The 19,488-nt window shown below is 42.9% G+C and overlaps 1 protein-coding gene across 2 annotated transcripts in view; it reads right to left on the bottom strand.

Moving 5' to 3' along the window:
- nalf1b (NALCN channel auxiliary factor 1b) overlaps positions 1–15,394 on the bottom strand; it is a 641,309-nt gene extending 625,915 nt beyond the window's left edge. For both annotated transcript variants that reach the window (XM_078402809.1, XM_078402810.1), the window contains exon 1: positions 13,529–15,394. In XM_078402809.1, the coding sequence (XP_078258935.1) occupies positions 13,529–14,269 (741 nt within the window). In that variant the 5' untranslated portion in view covers positions 14,270–15,394. The remainder of the gene's footprint in view (positions 1–13,528) is intronic.
- Positions 15,395–19,488: the final 4,094 nt, after the last annotated feature.

The following is a 19,488-nucleotide window of genomic DNA, read 5'->3' as shown; positions in this document are numbered from 1 at the left end:
CAGTGGATGTTGTCTACTTGGATTTCAATAAGGCACTAGATAAAGTCGCCCTTGGCAGGCTGATCTAGAAGATTGGGATGCATGGCATCCATGGTAACTTGGTCACCCAGAAGTGGGCTATTCACAGAAGACAAAGGATTGTGGTGGAAGTGTGTTATTCTGCCAGAGGTCAATGACCAGTGGAGTCCCGCAGGGATCAATGCCGGAACCTCTGTTGTTTGACATGCGTACATATATTATCTTATTACACAGAGACAGCAGGTGAATGCCTGGAACATACTGCCAGGCTTGGTGGGGGGGGGGGCAAACACAATAGTGGCCTTTAAGAGGCTTTTAAACAGGCACATGGATAGCAGGGAATGGAGGGACATTTGTCGCCTTCAGGCAGAGGGGATTAGTTGAATTTAGCATCATGTTCGGCACAGACACTGCGGGCTGCAGAGCCTGTTCCTGTGCTGCACTGCTCTCTGACATGGAGAAATAAGAAGAGGGGGAATGGAACCAACAGGAGCTGGCAAGGGCCCAAACACAACCTGTATCTTTGTAAATATACGATGAGATACCGATTGGAATTATTTCCTTGTAGTTCGTATTTGTCATCATCTTGAATTAATTCATCCGTCACAGTTACTAAACAAGGCAAGATGCACATTAGTCCCAAAGCATATTTCCCTTTAAACTTTCAATAAGTCATTAATCATAATCTACTATGCAGTTGGTTAAAATGTATGAATTCAAGTTAGAAGTTGTGCCTTAGTAGGGACTCCCCATATTAATACTCTGCAGATAACAACATCAAAGATAAACATTCTCCAAAGCTGCTGGTATGAAAAATACATTCGAATAATTTGCCTTAAGTTTTAATAGGGCGGCATTATGTTGTTTCCACTATTTAGTAGCAAAGTCATTGTGAAATACAATTAACTCTAATAACGCACCATTGCCATTTTGCCTAGTGAGAATATAGATGCTGTTTCAAATCAATGGTCTGTCAGGATAGACATCAATCTTGTGCAGCACATTAGTTCACAATGTTTGAGATGATGATTGTACTCTATTGCTTATTGGATTTCATTATTGTTCTCAGTCTTACTGTCACGTTAGGATGTCATCTGATGCTTTTGATGAACTTACAGCTTTTGTTCACCAGTCTTAGTATAAACCAGAGTGAAAACAAAACAGTCTTGGTGACAATTGTTCCCTAAATTCATGCATAGCTGTCTAATTTTTATTTTGATTAGCTAGCAAGACGATCACACTGACTACATAAAGATGTCAGACTATTTTGGGGTACCGGCCCCACAGCACACTTGAACATCCTTCCTATTAACAAGCTTATCAGGAAGGCTGGCTCCGTCCTGGGGGGCAGAGGTGGATTAATGGGAGGTGGTCTTGGAGGGGAGGATGATTCTCAAACTGTGGAGGATCTTGGACAATACAGCTCACTCCCTCCATGACACACTGGTCAACCCGAGGAGTGCCTTCATCAACAGCATGGTTCCACAAAGATGCAGTACAGAACGCCACAGGAGATCCTTCTTCCCTGTGGTTATCAAACTATACAACTCCTCCCCCTTCTGTCGTGGGGTGGACTGACTCTTTTCCCCCCCCCCCCCCCCCCCCCCCCAATCTTTGCACATCCCCAATCCTTTCCACTCGTCACTTTAATTTCATGTTTCGTGTATTTTGTGTTTTTATGACTGTTGGCAGATCAATTTCCCTCCTGGGATAAATAAAGATCTGTCATATCGTATCGTGTCGTAACCTAACGCTGTTGTGGATGTAGCAAAATACCATCACCAGACACCAGTTGGCCTTTGGATCCTGATCATGCAATCCCGCATCCACAGGTCCCAATAAAACAGCCAGAGGATCAATGCTGTATCTCTGACGGTAGCGCAGCGGTAGAGTTGCTGCTTTACAGCGAATGCAGCGCCGGAGACTCAGGTTCGATCCTGACTACGGGTGCTGCACTGTAAGGAGTTTGTACGTTCTCCCCGTGACCTGCGTGGGTTTTCTCCGAGATCTTCGGTTTCCTCCCACACTCCAAAGACGTACAGGTATGTAGGTTAATTGGCTGGGTAAATGTAAAAATTGTCCCTAGTGGGTGTAGGATAGTGTTAATGTGCGGGGATCGCTGGGCGGCACGGACTTGGAGGGCCAAAAAGGCCTGTTTCCGGCTGTATATATATGATATGATATGATGATATGATTCTAGCTTAAAGCACATCATGAAACACCAATGAACAAATCAAAACAGACCACAGACCAACACTTCAGTAACTCTGCCATTGGCATCTTTAAAAATATCTGTGGGCAATAGCAGAAATAATAGGATGGTAAATCTGCCAACTTCATTTTACCACCCTGATAATTTATCTTGGCAAAATCCAAAATACAATAATACAATTTAAATCCATAGAATGCTCAACACAATAGCAAGAATCACAATTAATTTCTCCAGTGAATTTAAGAGAGCAAACCTTTACTATCTTACCTGCTTCTGGTGCGAAAGAACACAAGGGTTTCATCCTCGACAATAATTATCTGCCAAGGCTAATGCCACTTTTTAATTAGGTTTAATCTATGAGAATATTCTCAAATTCTCAACTGCTTAAAAGTTGCTGCAGTAGAATTTTGATCCCTCCAGTTACTAATTATTTTAATTGGATGCATCCATAATTCACTTCTTAAACTGTTTCATACCAATTATATCACTCTGTTTCCATATTTAACCACAGAGATTAAATTTCATGATAGTTCATTGTTGATTTGCCACCGAGAAAACTCAACCACAGATTGTATAAACTTAAACATTTACCTCAAAATGTTTTTTGTTTGTTGCTTTACTTAATGCAATTTTGCAAAGACCTAGTGTTACAATATGTCACAGAAAAGGCCTTGATTCACCCACTGTGTGTGCCAACACCACAAACACTGCATTAATGCAGCACATCTTCCAACAGACAAAAGGTAGCTATTGATCATTGTAAATCCTTTGCAAACCCCCAAACTATATTATGCCAATGAAGCATTCTGAAGAATATCTGCTGCTCGCATGTAAGATCGTGAATTGATAACAAGCAAGGTCCCATTAAGAGAAATGACATAATGACCTGATCATTTATTTTTTACAGTGTTAATTGATAAATAAAATTTAAATTAGACTATCTTTTCCGAGGGATATTTTACATCAGAAAGCGTTGTTCGCGGTATTGTTTTATTTGGACTATGCAGCACATCCTGATTCTGCACCGCAACATCAACAGATTCAGCTTTCAAATGTTGGAAAGAGATTTGAACCGAGAGAGACAGAGCTATCAATTGAAATAAGGCTAAGCCATCCTAGCTACCCATTGCTTACAAATCAACTTGCCCGGCAGATTGTTTGGAGTCATGGAGAGATAGAACCCTTCTACCCTTGCTGACCATCATATTATCTTACATTAATCCCATTTTTACCCTCCCTTCATTCTCTGATCTCCATTTTAGAAATAGCTCAGTTTCAATGTCCAGGCTGATTTATGAAATCAATATTGAGTCAAATAAGGCATCAGGTTGCTGCCTGACCTCGCTGTATTAACTCAGTGGGTCAAGCAGCAACCTTGGAGAACATGGATAGGTGATGTCTTGGGTCGCAGTCTTTCTTCGGACCTAAAGGATGCCAATGTCTGAAACTGCAGTATTAGTTTGATCATAGAGTCATACAGTGTGGAAACAGGATCTTCCCACACCAACCAACATGCTCCATCTACACCAGTCCCACCTGCCTGCATTTGCTCCATATCCTTCGCAAGCTATCCTATCCATGTGCCTGTTTAAATTATTTTTAAATGTTATGATAGTACCAACCTCAACAACCTTCTCTGACAGCTCGTTTCACATACCTACCACTCTTTGTGTAAAAAGGTTGCCCCTCGGATTCCCATTAAATATCTCCCCCCCTTGCCTTAAATCTACTTCCTCTGGTTCAGGATTGTCCTACTCTGGGTAAAAGGCTCTCTGTATTTATCCTATCGATTCCACTCATGATCTTGTACATCTCCATAAGATCACCCCTCATTCTCCAAGGAATAAAGTCCTAGCCTGTTCAGAGTCCTGGCAACATCCTTGTAAATCTTCTCTGTACCCTTTCCAGCTTAACATGTTTCCTACAAAAAGGTAACTAAAACTGAACACAACAACATAAATGACACCTCACCAATGCCGTGTACAACTGTAACATAACCTCACAACTTCTATGCTGAATATTCTGACTGATGAAAGCCAATGTGATGTAAATCGACACAAAATGCTGGAGTAACTCAGCGGGTCAGGCAGCATCTCTGGAGAAGAGTATGTAATGTTTCGGGTCAAGACTCCTCCTCAGGGGTTGAACCGTCTTTTCTGCCAATAGCTTTCTTGACCACCCTATCTACCCGTGAAACCACTTAAGGAACTATGCACCTGCATTCCTAGACCCCTCTGCTCGACAGCACTCCCCAGAGCCCAGCCATTCACTGTGTAGCTCCTTCACTGGTTAGTCTTCACAAAATGAAACAGCTCGCACTTATCTCTAATAAACTCAATCAAGTATTCATCATCCCACCTGCACAACTGATCAAGATCCTTGACAACCATCTTTGTTTTCTAAAATACCTTCCACTTTAGTGTTATCTGCAAACCCTAGACTGTGGAACCAGCTCCTAGACTGTGGAACAGCATCCCTCTCCCCATCAGAACTGCCCCCTCCATCGACTCCTTTAAGTCCAGGCTCAGAACCTATTTCTACTCCCTAGCATTTGAGGCCCTCTGAGGGGGCGCTGTGAACTGTTTATGTATGTGCTGCGTGCCATTGTATGTTTGTTCTTAGTATCTAAACTGATGTACAGCACTTTGGTCAACGTGGGTTGTTTTTAAATGTGCTATACAAATAAAATTGACTTGACTTGACTTATATGTTCTCATCAAAATCATTGATATAATTTAGATTGGAATGGGCCCAATACCGAACCCCGAGGCACACCACGAGTCACTTGTCACAGGCCTCCAGTCCGAAAGACAACCTTTCACCATCGCTCTGTTTCCTTCCATGAAGGCAATTTTCCATCCAGTTGGCTAGTTCTCTTTGGATCCCATGCCTCATTCAGTACATTTATAGTTCACAACCTACCAGAGCACCCTACCCCCGCGCGGTACCTTATCAAATGCTTCGCTGAAATCCATATATACAATGACTAAAACTCTGCCCTCATTAACCCTTCGTCACATCTTCAAAAAATCTGCTGTATTTCACATGGGGTAGAAACTGGTCAACCAACGGGTTAAATCCAAGGGTGATTGACCTAACATTCATTGGAAAAACCTCAATATTATTATTAAGGGTTTGGAGCTATTTAGAACATTTCATAATTTCCAATAGCATATTACTTTTGTATTGTCCATATAAAGATAATTTTAATATGGATGTCAGGCATTTCCTGATGATTATCATAACCATCTTCAACAAATTCCAACATGTGTTCAGGTAATTAGAGCCAGGCGAAAATATCCATAGATTTTGTCAAATTCACTTCCAAATGCTGGAACAAAAACATTGTTGCTTCTTGCTCTATGGCTTCAGATAAATGTTGTACTGAATGAGGCATCCTGGACATGTTTGAAGAGAACATGAAGTTCATGTTACAAAGTAATCTGTAAGTGTCTGATGTGTTATACTTGTTTCCTATATTTAACAGATACCTCAACACATCTCTGTGGGAGAGCGGGATATGATTATCAACTCCTGAGTAGTGTAAACTGCCAGTGTTATAGCCTTTATTTGGCTGGTAAATTCTACCTTAAAAGTGTCAGCAGGTACAGAACTTCTGCATGCACATTCATATGTGCAATTCGTGAACTTGCTGACACCATTCACCATCTGTCCCTATGAGAGGTACAGTGGCAGAATATAGAGGCCAGAAAAACAGATCTCAAATATAATGATGCAAGTAAATTCCCTATCCACCCTTCAAAATAGTGTCGGGTAGTCAGAGACGCACTCGGGGAAATGTAACAGAAATCATGGGAACATTATGCACTAGAAAAAATCTCACAGAAAATTAAGCGAGTGTGAGGCATGGCTATGGGAAAGCTTATTCATTTCACAGCCTAAATGCTGTTGACACACTTATTAAAAAATAGACTATTCCAAAAAAAATTGTAACATTTTTCCCCTCTGGTAAAAAATGATTAAAATTGTCCAACATTTTTTTTTGTGACTTTTGGCTTTCTGCTATTATCTTCTATTTATTGTAATGACAGTCTGGTTCATCATATTGAAATGGCTGATTATTTTTTCTACGTCTATATCTTTGCTAAACATTTCCGATAAAAGCATGTGAAATGTTCCCCTTTTCTCTCCGGGCTTGCCTGTGAGGGTGAAAAAAACATCCAGGAAATCAGTTTCCCCATTGACTTGCGAACATGGTGACCTACAAAGTGTCAGCCACTGCGAACATGGAATTCAATGAAGCCATGTGGTCCACCTGGGACTCTACAGCTAAATGCTGTCCAACAAGCTCTTACCAGTGGAGCTTTGCAACAATGTAATCATCCAGTGGGGTAATACCATAGAAACCACAATCAACACATAAAACGCATCATTACTCACCACAAAATTAACTGCAGACTATCTTTCATTGCTATGTCCTCAGCGATGTCCCAACCTTTACATCCCCTGCGTCTGACATTCTAAAGCTGCCCTGATCTCTCCCGCTCACTTCTCTGGTCTTCTGCCTGGCCACCTCAAATCTCCTCTGCAATTCCCCTTCAAATACTCGTGCACACAATCACCTCTCCAATCCTCGTCCCTCACTCTCTGCTCCACGCTGACCGATTTCCCCCTTGATGTCCCCAACCTTCTCTGCATTCTTCATAAACCACAGTTCATTAGCTCTGCAATAAAAGGACATAAGGTCAGGTGATAGGAGAATTAGGCCATTCAAGTCTACTCCGCCATTCGATCATGGCTGATCTATCTCTCCCTCCTAACCCCATTCTCCTGCCTTCTCCCCATAACCCCTAACACCCGTACTAATCAAATCAAATACCAGATGAAATGTCTGTACATATTGAACCATAAAAAAGGCATTCTTCTGGACATTACATGAGCCATCACGCACAGAATAGGCTTTAAATGTTTAAACCTGGCCTTTCATCTTCTAAATCATGTTATTGAAATAGAAATATCACAGCTAGGGTTTCAAATAAACCTGTCACGAGAATCAAATGTGAAATCTACTTTTCAGTCACGGTAGAATTTCCAGCCCTGTGTTTCAATTTTACTGGCAAATTATTTAACCAAAATCTTCAGATGCAAAATAATCTGATGTGAATGTAAATAAAACAATTTTAAACTGTTCCTAACTGCAAGATAGGTTTAAACTTTTTTTAAAAAATCAAAATAAGCAAACCAATAATATCTAAATTGAAAAAAACAAAAAACAAAATTCTATTGCAATATTCCAGAATAGGAAAGACTCAGAGCCAAAAATTACCCAGCAAACAAAAAACTAGGGAAACAATTGCATATGGATATCAAATTGGGCTTAGTCACCTTTTCCAGTAGTATCACAAAATCAAGTTTTATTATAGGCATAGGAACTGCATAAGGAGTTGGATTTGAACACACAGCCGTAGGAATAACCAGTTTCACATTGTATGAAAGATGCACTCGGAATGCAACTTTATCGTTTTTATTGATCAAGATCAAATACCCACAACAAACAAAGAAATTTAAAAAAATTACCCGATCTTTCCCTCTCCCTCCCTTTTCTGCATTCTGCAGAATCTGTGGAAGCAAAAGGTATAAGTTACCCTTGCTTCAAGACTCCCTGATTCACTTACCACTCTCCACCCACCATCCCCGATGCTTTCCCATTCAACCATGGAATTTTAACAACTGTTCCTTCGCTTCCTTCCTCATCCCTACCTAAACAGCCACTCCAGATGATGCAATGCTTCAGTTAAATCTCTTCCAACCAGGCCTACTGCATTTGATGCGTGCGATGTAACCTCCTCTACATTGGTGAAAACAAGCAGAGACTCAGTGACCATTTTGTGCAGTGCCCTTCATGACCACCTTCTGGTTCCATGTCATTTTAACTCTCCTTCCCAGTCCCACACTGACCAGTCTGTCCTTGGCATTCTTCACTGCTGTGGACAGGCCTAATTCAAATTGGAAGAACAACATCTTACATTCTGCTTGGGTAGCTTACAACAATAAGGTATGAACATCCCCTGGTGTTCTCGTCCCACACACTCGCCCATCCACCCAGTTTTCCTCTACCCGAGTTCATTCTTTATCCTCTACTAGATCCATCTCCCCATCGGCTTCCGCCTTCGAGCTAGCAGCCCCATCCCACATCACCCCCCCCTCCCCTCCCCCTCTCCCCTCCTCCCCCCCCCCCGTACTGCTACATGCTGGCAATCTGACCACTTCCCTCTCTGTCCCTTTGCACGGTGTTAATCCAAAACATTAGCCTACACCTTTTGCCTCCATAGATGCTGCTTGACCCTTTAAGGTCTTCCTGCATTCTGTTTTTGAATTACTATAAATAATAACTTTGTGCTCAATAATTATTTTCTTCAGACACGTCAAGCATTAGGTCATAAGTTCATGTGATAGAAGCAGAATTAGGCCATTCAGCCCACCGAGTCTACTCCACCAGGTCATTCTGAACAAAGTGAGATGCAAGTACTTTTCATTATCTTTGATCATTACCTCCTCAAACATAAATAACCATAATCTCTTAATTGATGTACATATTCAATCATTTTCCAATTAACCATGTTATCAAAACAATAACAATGCTATCAAACTTATGGGGGTTTGGTTTCCTACTGAGCAGGTCTGGTCAGCTGAACAGTGAAGTAGATAATGAACTCAGTCTGAAGAAGGGTCTCGACCCAAAACGTCACCTATTCCTTTTCTCCAGAGATGCTGCCCAACCCGCCACGATACTCCAGCTTTGTATGTCTATCCAGAGGAGGCTGATAAAGCTTCACTCTGCTGCCAGAGTTTAAATATTCTAAGGCCTTGGCGTTGTCGGGCTCCCATCGCTGCCCACACTCAGCCTGCCCCTGGTACAAAGAATGCAAGTCAGTTGGGTGTGGAATGAAGTGCAGGTCCCAGACTCAGCCCAAGCAGAGTAGACCAGTAACAATCAAAGGATGTGCCTTCCGCGCTTGGCATAGTTCTCCTGATCCTCCTAATCTCACATACATGAAGGAGCTGTACTCATTTGTCAGATTGCTTGCATGTTTCACAAGAGTCCAGTTCAAAATGCCCACTCTAATTCCCCAATTAGTCACATAACGTCAATTTCCATTTTAAATGAGCCTATTGCTTAATCTATTGAGTAACAAGCCTAGTCGAACATTGTATTTGCATTTCCTCTGGGCTGAAAATTCAAGTTCGTTCTTTATTTATCCTTGGAGATTATTCATTTCTTCTATAAACATTGTTGCAGAACAAATATTGGCTGAAAGGCAAAATACTGTGGATATTAGGGGGAAATAACCACCTGAAAGTGCTGGAAAAACCTCAGCAAATCAGGCAATGAGGAAGGAGGCTAAGTTTACAGATTGCGAACCATTCATCAGAACAGGTGAATGTAGGAGGTCGCTTATTGGAAGTGCAGAGGCAAAGGTAAGGGCAGCTAAACAACACCATGAAATACCTTTGATTGAGTGGATGGCTGAAGTAATTAAGTGATAAAAGTTAAGACAAAATAGAATTGGTAATGAAGTAAGTATGGAAATAAAAGGTGAGGCTGAAGGAGATGCAAATAATTATTGCAGGTTAATAGAGCACTGAAAAGATGAAGTACAATGAAACAAATGTCCATGTGACTGATGGGTTCACCAAAGGAAAAACAGGTCATTGCTCACCACCAGGGCAAAGCCTCCAGTTGTCCTTCAAGTTTCATTTGCTTCCTACATTATCCATCACATGAATATTTGAATATTCCATTGAATTGTGAAAGTTGCTAGGAGAGAGAATTTGTCATCCTTTTCATATGCCCCTCTGCCATATGTGATTGGTTTTGGCAGAAAAAGCTCATGTAGATCTTAGCAACCCATATTCAATGAATAATTTCTTTCATCAGGCAATCAGGGTGCACAATCGGTATATTCTGAAGATTCCATATGGCTGTGTCGTTGGTCCTTGTGAAATATAAGATCATCTAGCATTCTCCCAATATTCACATTGTTATCCTTTGTGAGGTACTGTTGGCAACCATGTCGTGAGGGACACACAGGACCACAATACCCTGAGAAAAGTGTTTAGTAAAAACAAAATATCAATCTGATGCATTTGTACAGATATGAAAAATTAAAACTTCCCCTTTCGAGTATAAAATTCTTTAGTATATGTTTATTACCAAGGTTGATTGTACTGCATTGCTGGTTGGTCAGAAATTAAGAATATTTCACTTACAAAATGAAAAAGAATTAAAGATAGGATATAGAAAGAGGTTCAAGATTGCTAGTCAAGACAATTGGTGAGCCACACTTGATGGTTGATACAAAGAGAGTCTAATTTATGCTGAATGCTGCAGAGCCTGCAGATTAACTGGATGCTTTCTTCCATCAATGTCAAACAATCATAATAAAGTTATTACCACATACGAGCAGAAAAAACTACTAAGAGGTATGTTTGCTTTTTGCCTCAATGCTGCTTACTGTATTCTAACTTCATGGCTGTCGAGTCCCTGAAGAGAGAGCTTGTACTGCTCCACTAACTGAACACACCGACATGTCAAGGGAATCAGTTCAAACCCAAATCTTAAGTATAAGTAAAACTTTCCTTTAAAGGGATTATTATATCGTATCCTACATTATAGCCCATTTTCTACAATCTCAATAAGCGTATTGTGGTCTGTTTTCTTAGCTGTAAATATCTGGTAGAAATGTTCATTCTAATTCTACTTTTTTAAATTAAGTTATATTTATAATCAGACCCTTCCTACTCTGGACAAGCCACTAAAATATATCAGTAATTTTGACTTTAGGAGGGAAAAGGCAATCCCCTGAATCTAGTTAGAAATAAAATGTGATTTGCCTTGTTTTACTAAATCACACTTGTTGTAATGTGACTAATAGAAATAATTAATGCAAATGTTTCATGTGAAATATTTCTGATAATCATGTTATATCAGGTGCAAGTTACGAACTAGTCGATTATACTTTTCTTTTGTCAAAGCGTTCATTTCCATACAGTATTACCAAATTTCATTAATGCGATTTATCAAAGATGGTAGATGTTGTTTTTTTTAAACTTGGCTCAGAAAGATCTCTAGGCAGTATCGATCATGCAGAGAACCAGTCTTGATATTAATGCTTGCTCATTGATACTGCCAGTATAAAAAAAAGTGACAGGAAATAGTAAACTATGCCTGCACAAAATGGATACGTACCGCCCTACTTCTGAGAAATAACACTCCTCTTCTTGCATATCCCATATCAGTATACGAGCTTGCGATAGGAGTCTCCACAAATGTTTTCCATTATTATTAAGTATTATCACAATAACACAAAAGTGGTTGTCAACCGTAATAAACAGCAAGTAAAATGACAAGAGGCAGTGTATGCACAATGTTGTACAGATAAAAAAACAATTCAGAAAGAATTCTTAACAATCTGTGCCTTTTGATCGGTACCTTCGCAGTGCATGAATGAAAGCTAATGGTGCATTGTCCCAACTCATCATTGACGTTAAGAGTGCATTCTGAAGCGTACATTCCTCTGCACAGAACATAATAAATGAGCAATTCCTAGTCCCAGGTTGATATATTGCAAACTGTTCAATTGTTCCACAATACCAGGGACTGAGCATCTGCTCTGTCCACATTAAACCCAGGTATACATTTCTTTACATAACTCATTCTGATGTACATTATTTATCACATTAGCATGTTAACAACATTTAAAATGAAATTAAAAGTGTGAGAAATAAGAAAAATATATAAAGTTGGCTTTCTTAACTTTGCATGATCAAGAAAGCATAATATCAATGTAGCTGGTTTTGAATGTGAACTGATTCCTCAGGTGGCAAGCAAATTAAAAGTGCCTTTCAGCACCAAAACATTTAACTTGATGTTTCAAATAATGTCACAGTGTTGTAAATACAGAAGTAAAATCAATTATCTTTTGAAATATGTACAGCAGTTTTAAATTATTAATATTGGACTGGAAAGATAACCTATATATGTAATTCTGGAGCAGCTTGCACATCGGTCTTATTGGTGAGCTCGTTTTATTTCCACAAGTGTTTGGAAAGGTGACTTGTCTGTTTGTTTATAATGTTTGTTCCTCCGGCCTTACTTCAACCAGCCCCCACCACATCTCTCCTTTCTCAATCGTTGCCCATCCCAACCCGATTTTGTTTCCATTGTCCTGACTTCTTGGAGCTCCATCTTCTCCCCTGCCTGAAATACTGCAACCATGAAATGTGTTTCAAAAACAACACAACCCTTGTTGTCCCCTGTTGGTGGCTGATGTTCTAATCAATATTAGTATTGGCATTTATTGATCTAGTCGTTGAACAAGAATGATGAGTGTGCACTTCAAATATTCTCTTGTTGCTCCCCTTTTCCCGAAGTATTTGCAAATTATCTGACAAAGTTTGTGACTGGCCGGTTTTTAATAGCACTGCAAACATTCTGCTCGCTCCCAGCTGTATTTGAGGATATGAGGCGAATAATAAGTTGAAGAAGGCTGTATCCTCGCCTGTCCAAGACTCCATCTATAACGCCGGATTTATACATCACATTCATTGTTTTAATGTATCTAATGTCAGATTACTATACAAGCAGTCAGGACCAAGTAAAACTAAGATTAAAAATCAACTAAAATGAGGGTTTTTTTCCGATCTCGTGTATGTACAACATATTTGTATTGGTAAGAGTCGACATACAATAAATAGGCAGCAGGGAAAGAAAACCGCGGGCGGGTTATCGCTTATAAATTAGTGATATTTATCGTGGCCTTCTGGAATTCAAAGCTCCACATTGCGAAAGTGCAGGAGTGGTATCCCAATTGCATGGTCGGGTTCCAGTTGGGAAGCACACAAGAGTACGCTCATTAAACCTTGCTTGGAACAGAACATACAACCGCAACAGCACAACCCACTCAGACCCGACCAGCGCCACAGTCAACAAGTGCAGTGCCACTTTCTCCGCGCTGGTGGGAACACATGGCCCCAGTGGATCCCAGACACACACCGCCTTCACATGCGCTGCTCTCCACATTTTACAACAGCGCAATCACCAAACACCATCCTCCGCCCACGGCAGCCGCTCAGACACAACACTTGTTTTAATGTTATATACAAGGCAACAGGGCTGTCCGCACATCGCGTGTTTCAAACAAGATGCGAGTTGAGGAATCCGGGCGCACACCTGCCACCAGAGCAGAGAGATAGATGCCCAACTCCATCCATCCACACTCTCCAACGCAGGCAGCCAAGCAACAAACACGCTGAATAAAAGGTGCACGCTCTTACCTTGCAGTCATCGATGCAACTTGTCACAGAGTAATCTCGCGACTGCAAATACTTCTGAAACAGGCTCTGGAACTCGTCGTATTTCTCCTGGGCATGTTGGTCCAAACGCTGATAGATCTCAACGCACTGAACGCAAACGGTGGCGTCGCCACCCAGCACAAGGCTCAGATCGCAATTGGAGCCCTCTGGTCTCGACATCCCGGCGAACAGTTCGGAAAGGGTGTAGGATTCACAAAAGGAAAGGTGGAAGTTGTTGAAGGAGGGCGGCGGGGACCTGCTGGCCGCCCCCTGGTTGGCGCCCCGGCACACTGACTCCGCGTCTTCAATACTTACACACCGCTCACACACATAATACGGGCGGCACGGCTCCACTTGGCAGATGGGGCTGCGGGTGGTGTTACCTAGAAAAAAAGCAGCACGCTGGTCGCCGCTGACTGGGCCCCTCGGCTGGTCAGCTCCGAGGAACAGTGGGGACAGGGACCGGTTCCCACGCGTGGTCGCCTCTGCCTCTGCAGGAGTGCTCCTCTCCCCCTGGTCTCTGCTCCTGCTGAGATTCGCCTCCGCACACAGCCACAAGTAGTCAGACAGCAGGACGGTGAAAAACAGCAGAGATGCTAGAGACAGTCGCCATTTCTGGGCCCGCTCGGAATCCGTGCAGGGCTTGTCGTTCTGGCGGGGGACATACCAGATTTGTAATCCGTCGTCTCGGTGTGGGCGACACATCCAGGCGCCCCTGGTCATATTGTGGACAGGTGAGGGTCGGGCTGGCTCCTCGGCCAACCACCCTGCTGCTGTGCCTCGATATGCATTGACCGGGTTAGTCAGTCTCTGCAGGTCCGCCGGCGTTGCGTTGCTATTCTGTTGAGCGTTCACTCAGGCTGCATGTGCGGATGGTCAACTGTTGCCATCCAATGCAGGAGCACACAGACGAAGGCAGCGAGGAGGCTGACACCAGACTTATGCATGGCACTCGGGGGGGGTTAAGCCTACTCCCGGGTAGTAGCAGCAACAACATGCATGCATGCTCCTGGTGAGTGAGTGAGCGAGCTCCTGGCGACGGTGAGTGGAGCTCCTCTCTCCCCTTGCCCACTCTCTGCACACTCACATCACACCCAGCCTCACCCCAGCCAGCCAACACGTTCACCAAATGCAAGCGGAGAAAAGTTGAACTATTTTCCCTTTTGCCGGCCAGGCGCCGCTGGCCCCGGCGTTTGGAGCAACGCAGTGTTGATCATGTTGGGTGCAAGTTGCGGCCATCTTCGCCCAGAAACAACCTCTTGTTATTTTTGGGCAGGGGGTGAGGGTTGCGGTTGGGGACGGTGGTTTGCGTCATGCCAGGTCCGAGGTCGCTCCATCCTGGTGGCACATTCAGCTGCCCGCCTGGCTGGCTCTGTGTAGTTGATGCCCGCCTGCCTGGCTGTATGTAGTTGGTGCCTGGCTGGCTGTATATAGTTGGACAGGAGCCTCACATCTCCATCGCTGCCACACACCGACGCTGCATCATCATCCACTTGTGCACCATGCGCGTCCCAGCCGTGTCTGCACGTACAAATATCAGCCGCCTTTTGCTATTTTCGCAACAACAACAAAAATCCTCCAGCGAAGTTGGACCAAAAGTGTCACTTGGGATCCTGTCTACGGTGTTGGCGGCGACCGTCTGGTTCACATTCTGCCGTGAGATGTACGCATCCCGGCCGCTACCTGAAGGACAAGAGGCGAAAGGTGTTGCAGTGTTGTACCAGGTGCCGCTGTGCGCATTTAGAGCCAGACGGTAATCACAAGCATGAAGCAGTCCAACTCATCCCTTCTTCTTCTGCAGCCAGCCAGCCAGCCAGCCCGGCCGTCTCTGAGCACAGTCCTGCTCCGGCGCAGTCTCCCACTGCAGTGTGCATCTGAAACTGCGGCTTTTCATCAAGTCGGAGTGTGCACTGAACAGAAGACGGGAGGCACTGGAGTTGCTTGTGGTTCGTTCCTTCCAGCACAACCCCCGCGGCCGTTGCAAAGTGCTGCCCAATGAACCGTCCAGACCGGGCACGTTCCCGGTGCCGACGTCGGGCACGTCTAGGACTTGGCAACCTGTCCGCCGCCGCCGCCGCCGCACTCTGCCCATTTACTCTGCCCATTTGTATTCATTTTCCACTTTGACAAGCAATTACACAATGAAACATCGCAGCGCCGCCGTTGCAAAAACACTCGCAGACATTTAGGTTGTCGGGGTCTGATTTTTTTGTTGTTGCAAAAAATCTACTCAGACACTTTGGAGTTGAGCATCCTTCGAACGAGGCACTAGTTGTGAGGCTGGGAACACGAGGGAATCCTGTGCCATAATGCTGGCATTTCAAGCCGTGTTTTGTTTTAATTAGCGTGCAATGCAAGAGGCAGTTAACAGTTTTAGCAAAGGTAAATGCTAGAAAGCGAGTATTTGAGCACCCAAAACAAAACAGCGAAAGTTAAAGGTGTTAATGTTTACATCAAGATCAGCCCAGACCACCCTGGGTGTTCCACTGCCAATGAAAATATACATTTACATTTATACACCACTGCCAATGTAAATAGACATTTTTCTGATGTGGTTGACATTGCTGTCAAGGAGGTGGAACTAAAATGGAGCGCTGGTTTAATGGCACTGAAAAATAAAATGCTGACAACAAGCTCCCCCTGCCCTTCACGAAATCCCACCCCGGCATCTGTAATCTGGAAAGCATGGGTCTTTACATTTCACTCTCCTGCAGAAAGTCTTTAATCCGGGGGTAGTCCTGCACACATCCCGGGCCTCCGGTTTTTGGCAGGTGGGCCGTAGTACTGTGTGTGGTAATGCCACCAACTCACAGGTGGACTTGATCATTTCAGGTTACACTTTGCCCCGCACAAAAATAGCACGAATCGATTATCAGATTGTCTCAAACCTCTTATACCTCCCGTTGCTCCTATTTTCCACAAGCATCTTATAATGAATATGCACTTTCGCGGCACTTTTTTAAAAATTCATTCAGCGACAGATACTGGGAGATTTTAAAAACAACAGGGGTGCCCTTTTCTGGTAAATATTATTAGAAGCAACAAGTCAAGTAGAGTTCATTGATGAATGTCAAATAAGGCGAGGCACACGCAGGTGCAATGAAAACAGAGTCAGAGAGAGCCACATGGACCAATAATTAGAGTCAGTCATACACCATGGATTCTAATTGTTTTGGTTTTATTCTTGAGAGCAATCCGTTCTTTTGTTAACACTTCAAATATAGTCATAGTCATTGAGTCTTGCAGCGTGGAGACAGGCCCTTCGACTCAACTTGTCCATGCCCCATCTACATTGGTCCCACCTGCCCCCGTTTGGTTTATATCCCTCTAAAAAATAGAGTGTAGCAGCACAACAGACGTATTGAAAAGTAACAGCAAATCCGCCTCCTCCCCCCAACATGCATTCGCAGTGTAGAAAATGCTTCACGGGACAAAATAATGTGCAACAGTTGTTTGTATATAGAAGCAAAAGCCAATTTTTTTTAAAAAGCGAGGTGTTTTGTCAAAATAATTCCGGCGTGATTGCTGGAGAGAATAGTCATGGTGAAAGGTGGCAGTCTGGTGCGTTTTAGAGAAGTGTTGTTTGACAATGAGAGGGGATCTTATCGAAACATATAAGATTATTAAGGGTTGGACACGTTAGAGGCAGGAAACATGCTCCCAATGTTGGGGGAGTCCAGAACCAGGGGCCACAGTTGAAGAATAAGGGGTAGGCCATTTAGAACTGAGATGAGGAAAAACTTTTTCAGTCAGAGAGTTGTGAATCTGTGGAATTCTCTGCCTCAGAAGGCAGTGGAGGCCAATTCTCTGAATGCATTCAAGAGAGAGCTAGATAGAGCTCTTAAGGATAGCTGAGTCAGGGGGTATGGGGAGAAGGCAGGAACGGGGTACTGATTGAGAATGATCAGCCATGATCACATTGAATGGCGGTGCTGGCTCGAAGGGCCAAATGGCCTACTCCTGCACCTATTGTCTATTGTCTAATGTTTAAAAGAAATTAAAAACATCTTGGGATTCCACACTTGTCCACCGCTTCTCAGTGGATGCCACCTGGTGGCCAATATTGCTAATGCAATGTTTGCAGACAGGAGACCTTGGGATAAGCAATCAAAGAGATTAATAATAATAATAATAATCCATTTATTTTATATAGCGCCTTATCACATGCTCAAAGCGCTTTACAAATACAATTAACATGACAACCGGTGCTGGTTGTGACCCCGATTTCCACTGATCCTCCAGAAACGGAGAGCTCGACCTGAAACATCACCCATTCCTTCTCTCCAGAGATGCTGCCCATCCCGCTGAGTCACTCCAGCATTTTGTGTCTATCTCCACTCACTGTTCGACTAGGGTCCATTCCGTTATTGAGATGTCCAGAATTCGCACGTAGCTTGAAAAATACTAAATCTACAGCAAATTAGCTGGTGATGTGGATTTTTGCAGTCGCATAAACATGGGGTCGAAGCATAAAATGAAGTTCATTCTATAAACTTCAGTAAATAATAGATAGCAGTAGAGTTCTCAAGAATCTTTCCGGAAAAGTAAAAATGGAATTGGCCCAAGACTACCCTCTGGTGGTTAGAATGATTTAGATTTAGTAGATAGATAGATAGATTTAGTAATGATTGCAGACGATAATGATACATTCTATGATCGATATTACCATGACAATGATCTGTTTCTCAGGGGTGAAATGTAAAGCACCATGTCCATTCGTTTACAAGCTCAGAATTTGAATTCCAAGGAGCGAATACTGCAATAAGTTGTGAACACTGCCCAGTCCATTGCAGGTTCTGACCTCCCCACCGTCGCAGGGATTTACCGGGGGTCGCTGCCTCAAAAAGGCGGCCAGCATCATCAGAGTCCCACCCCACCCTGGCCATACACCCCTGCCAGTGGGAAGAAGGTACAGGAGCCTGAAAACTGTAACGTCCAGGTTCAGGATCAGCTTCTTCCCTGCGGTCATCAGTCTATTAAACACTACAACCTCCAAATAAGCTCTGTTATTATTGCACTATTATTGTTTGTTTGTACTTTTTTTTTTTTTTTTTGAGTGTGTAGATATACACACTGAACTTTTTTTCTCGTTTATTATATTGTTTACAGTGTACTATGTTTACATACTCTGTTGTGCTGCTGCAAGTTTGAATTTCATTGTTCTATCTGGGACATACGACACTATCTCTTGACTCTTAAGTTTACAGAAGTCGCTGCAAATCCCAGCGGAAGTTCTGGCAACTTTCAAGACTTCCGCGCAAATACGGAAATCACAAGCCTTTCTACCACCGATCCTGTTACTGCTATCCAAATGCACCGTTATTACATCTTTAATAATTGACTCCAGCATCTTCCCCACCACCGAGGTCAGGCTAACTGGTCTATAATTCCCTGCTTTCTCTCTCCCTCCTTTCTTAAAAAGTGGATAACATTGGCTACCCTCCAATCCACAGGAACTGATCCAGAATCTATGGAACATTGGAAAATTATCACCAATGTGTCCACGATTTCTAGAGCCACCTCCTTGAGTACCCTGGGATGCAAACTATCAGGCCCTGGAGAAGTATCAGCCTTCAGTCCCATCAGCTGCCCAACACCATTTCCTGACTAATGTGAATTTCCTTCAGTTCCTCCGTCATCCTCATTCCTCTATCCCTTAGTACATCTGGGAGATTGGTTCGTCTTCACTAAGGAAGACACAAACAAAGTACCTGGTCAACTTGTCTGCCATTTCCTTATTCCCCATAATAAATTCACCTGTTTCTATCTTCAAGGGACCCACATTTGACTTAACTATTTTTTTCCTCTTCTCAGACCTAAAGAAGCTTTTACTTTCCTCCTTTATATTCTTGGCTAGCTTACCTTCAAACCATCTTTTCTCCCTGTATTGCCTCTTCAGTTACCTTCTGTTGATCTTTAAAAGTTTCCCAATCCTCTGGCTT

This window comes from Rhinoraja longicauda, chromosome 7 (assembly GCF_053455715.1).
Source record: "Rhinoraja longicauda isolate Sanriku21f chromosome 7, sRhiLon1.1, whole genome shotgun sequence".
In the NCBI taxonomy this organism is placed as follows: domain Eukaryota; kingdom Metazoa; phylum Chordata; class Chondrichthyes; order Rajiformes; family Arhynchobatidae; genus Rhinoraja; species Rhinoraja longicauda.
Note: the sequence above shows the minus strand (reverse complement) of the source record. Positions and strands in the feature narration are given on the sequence as shown.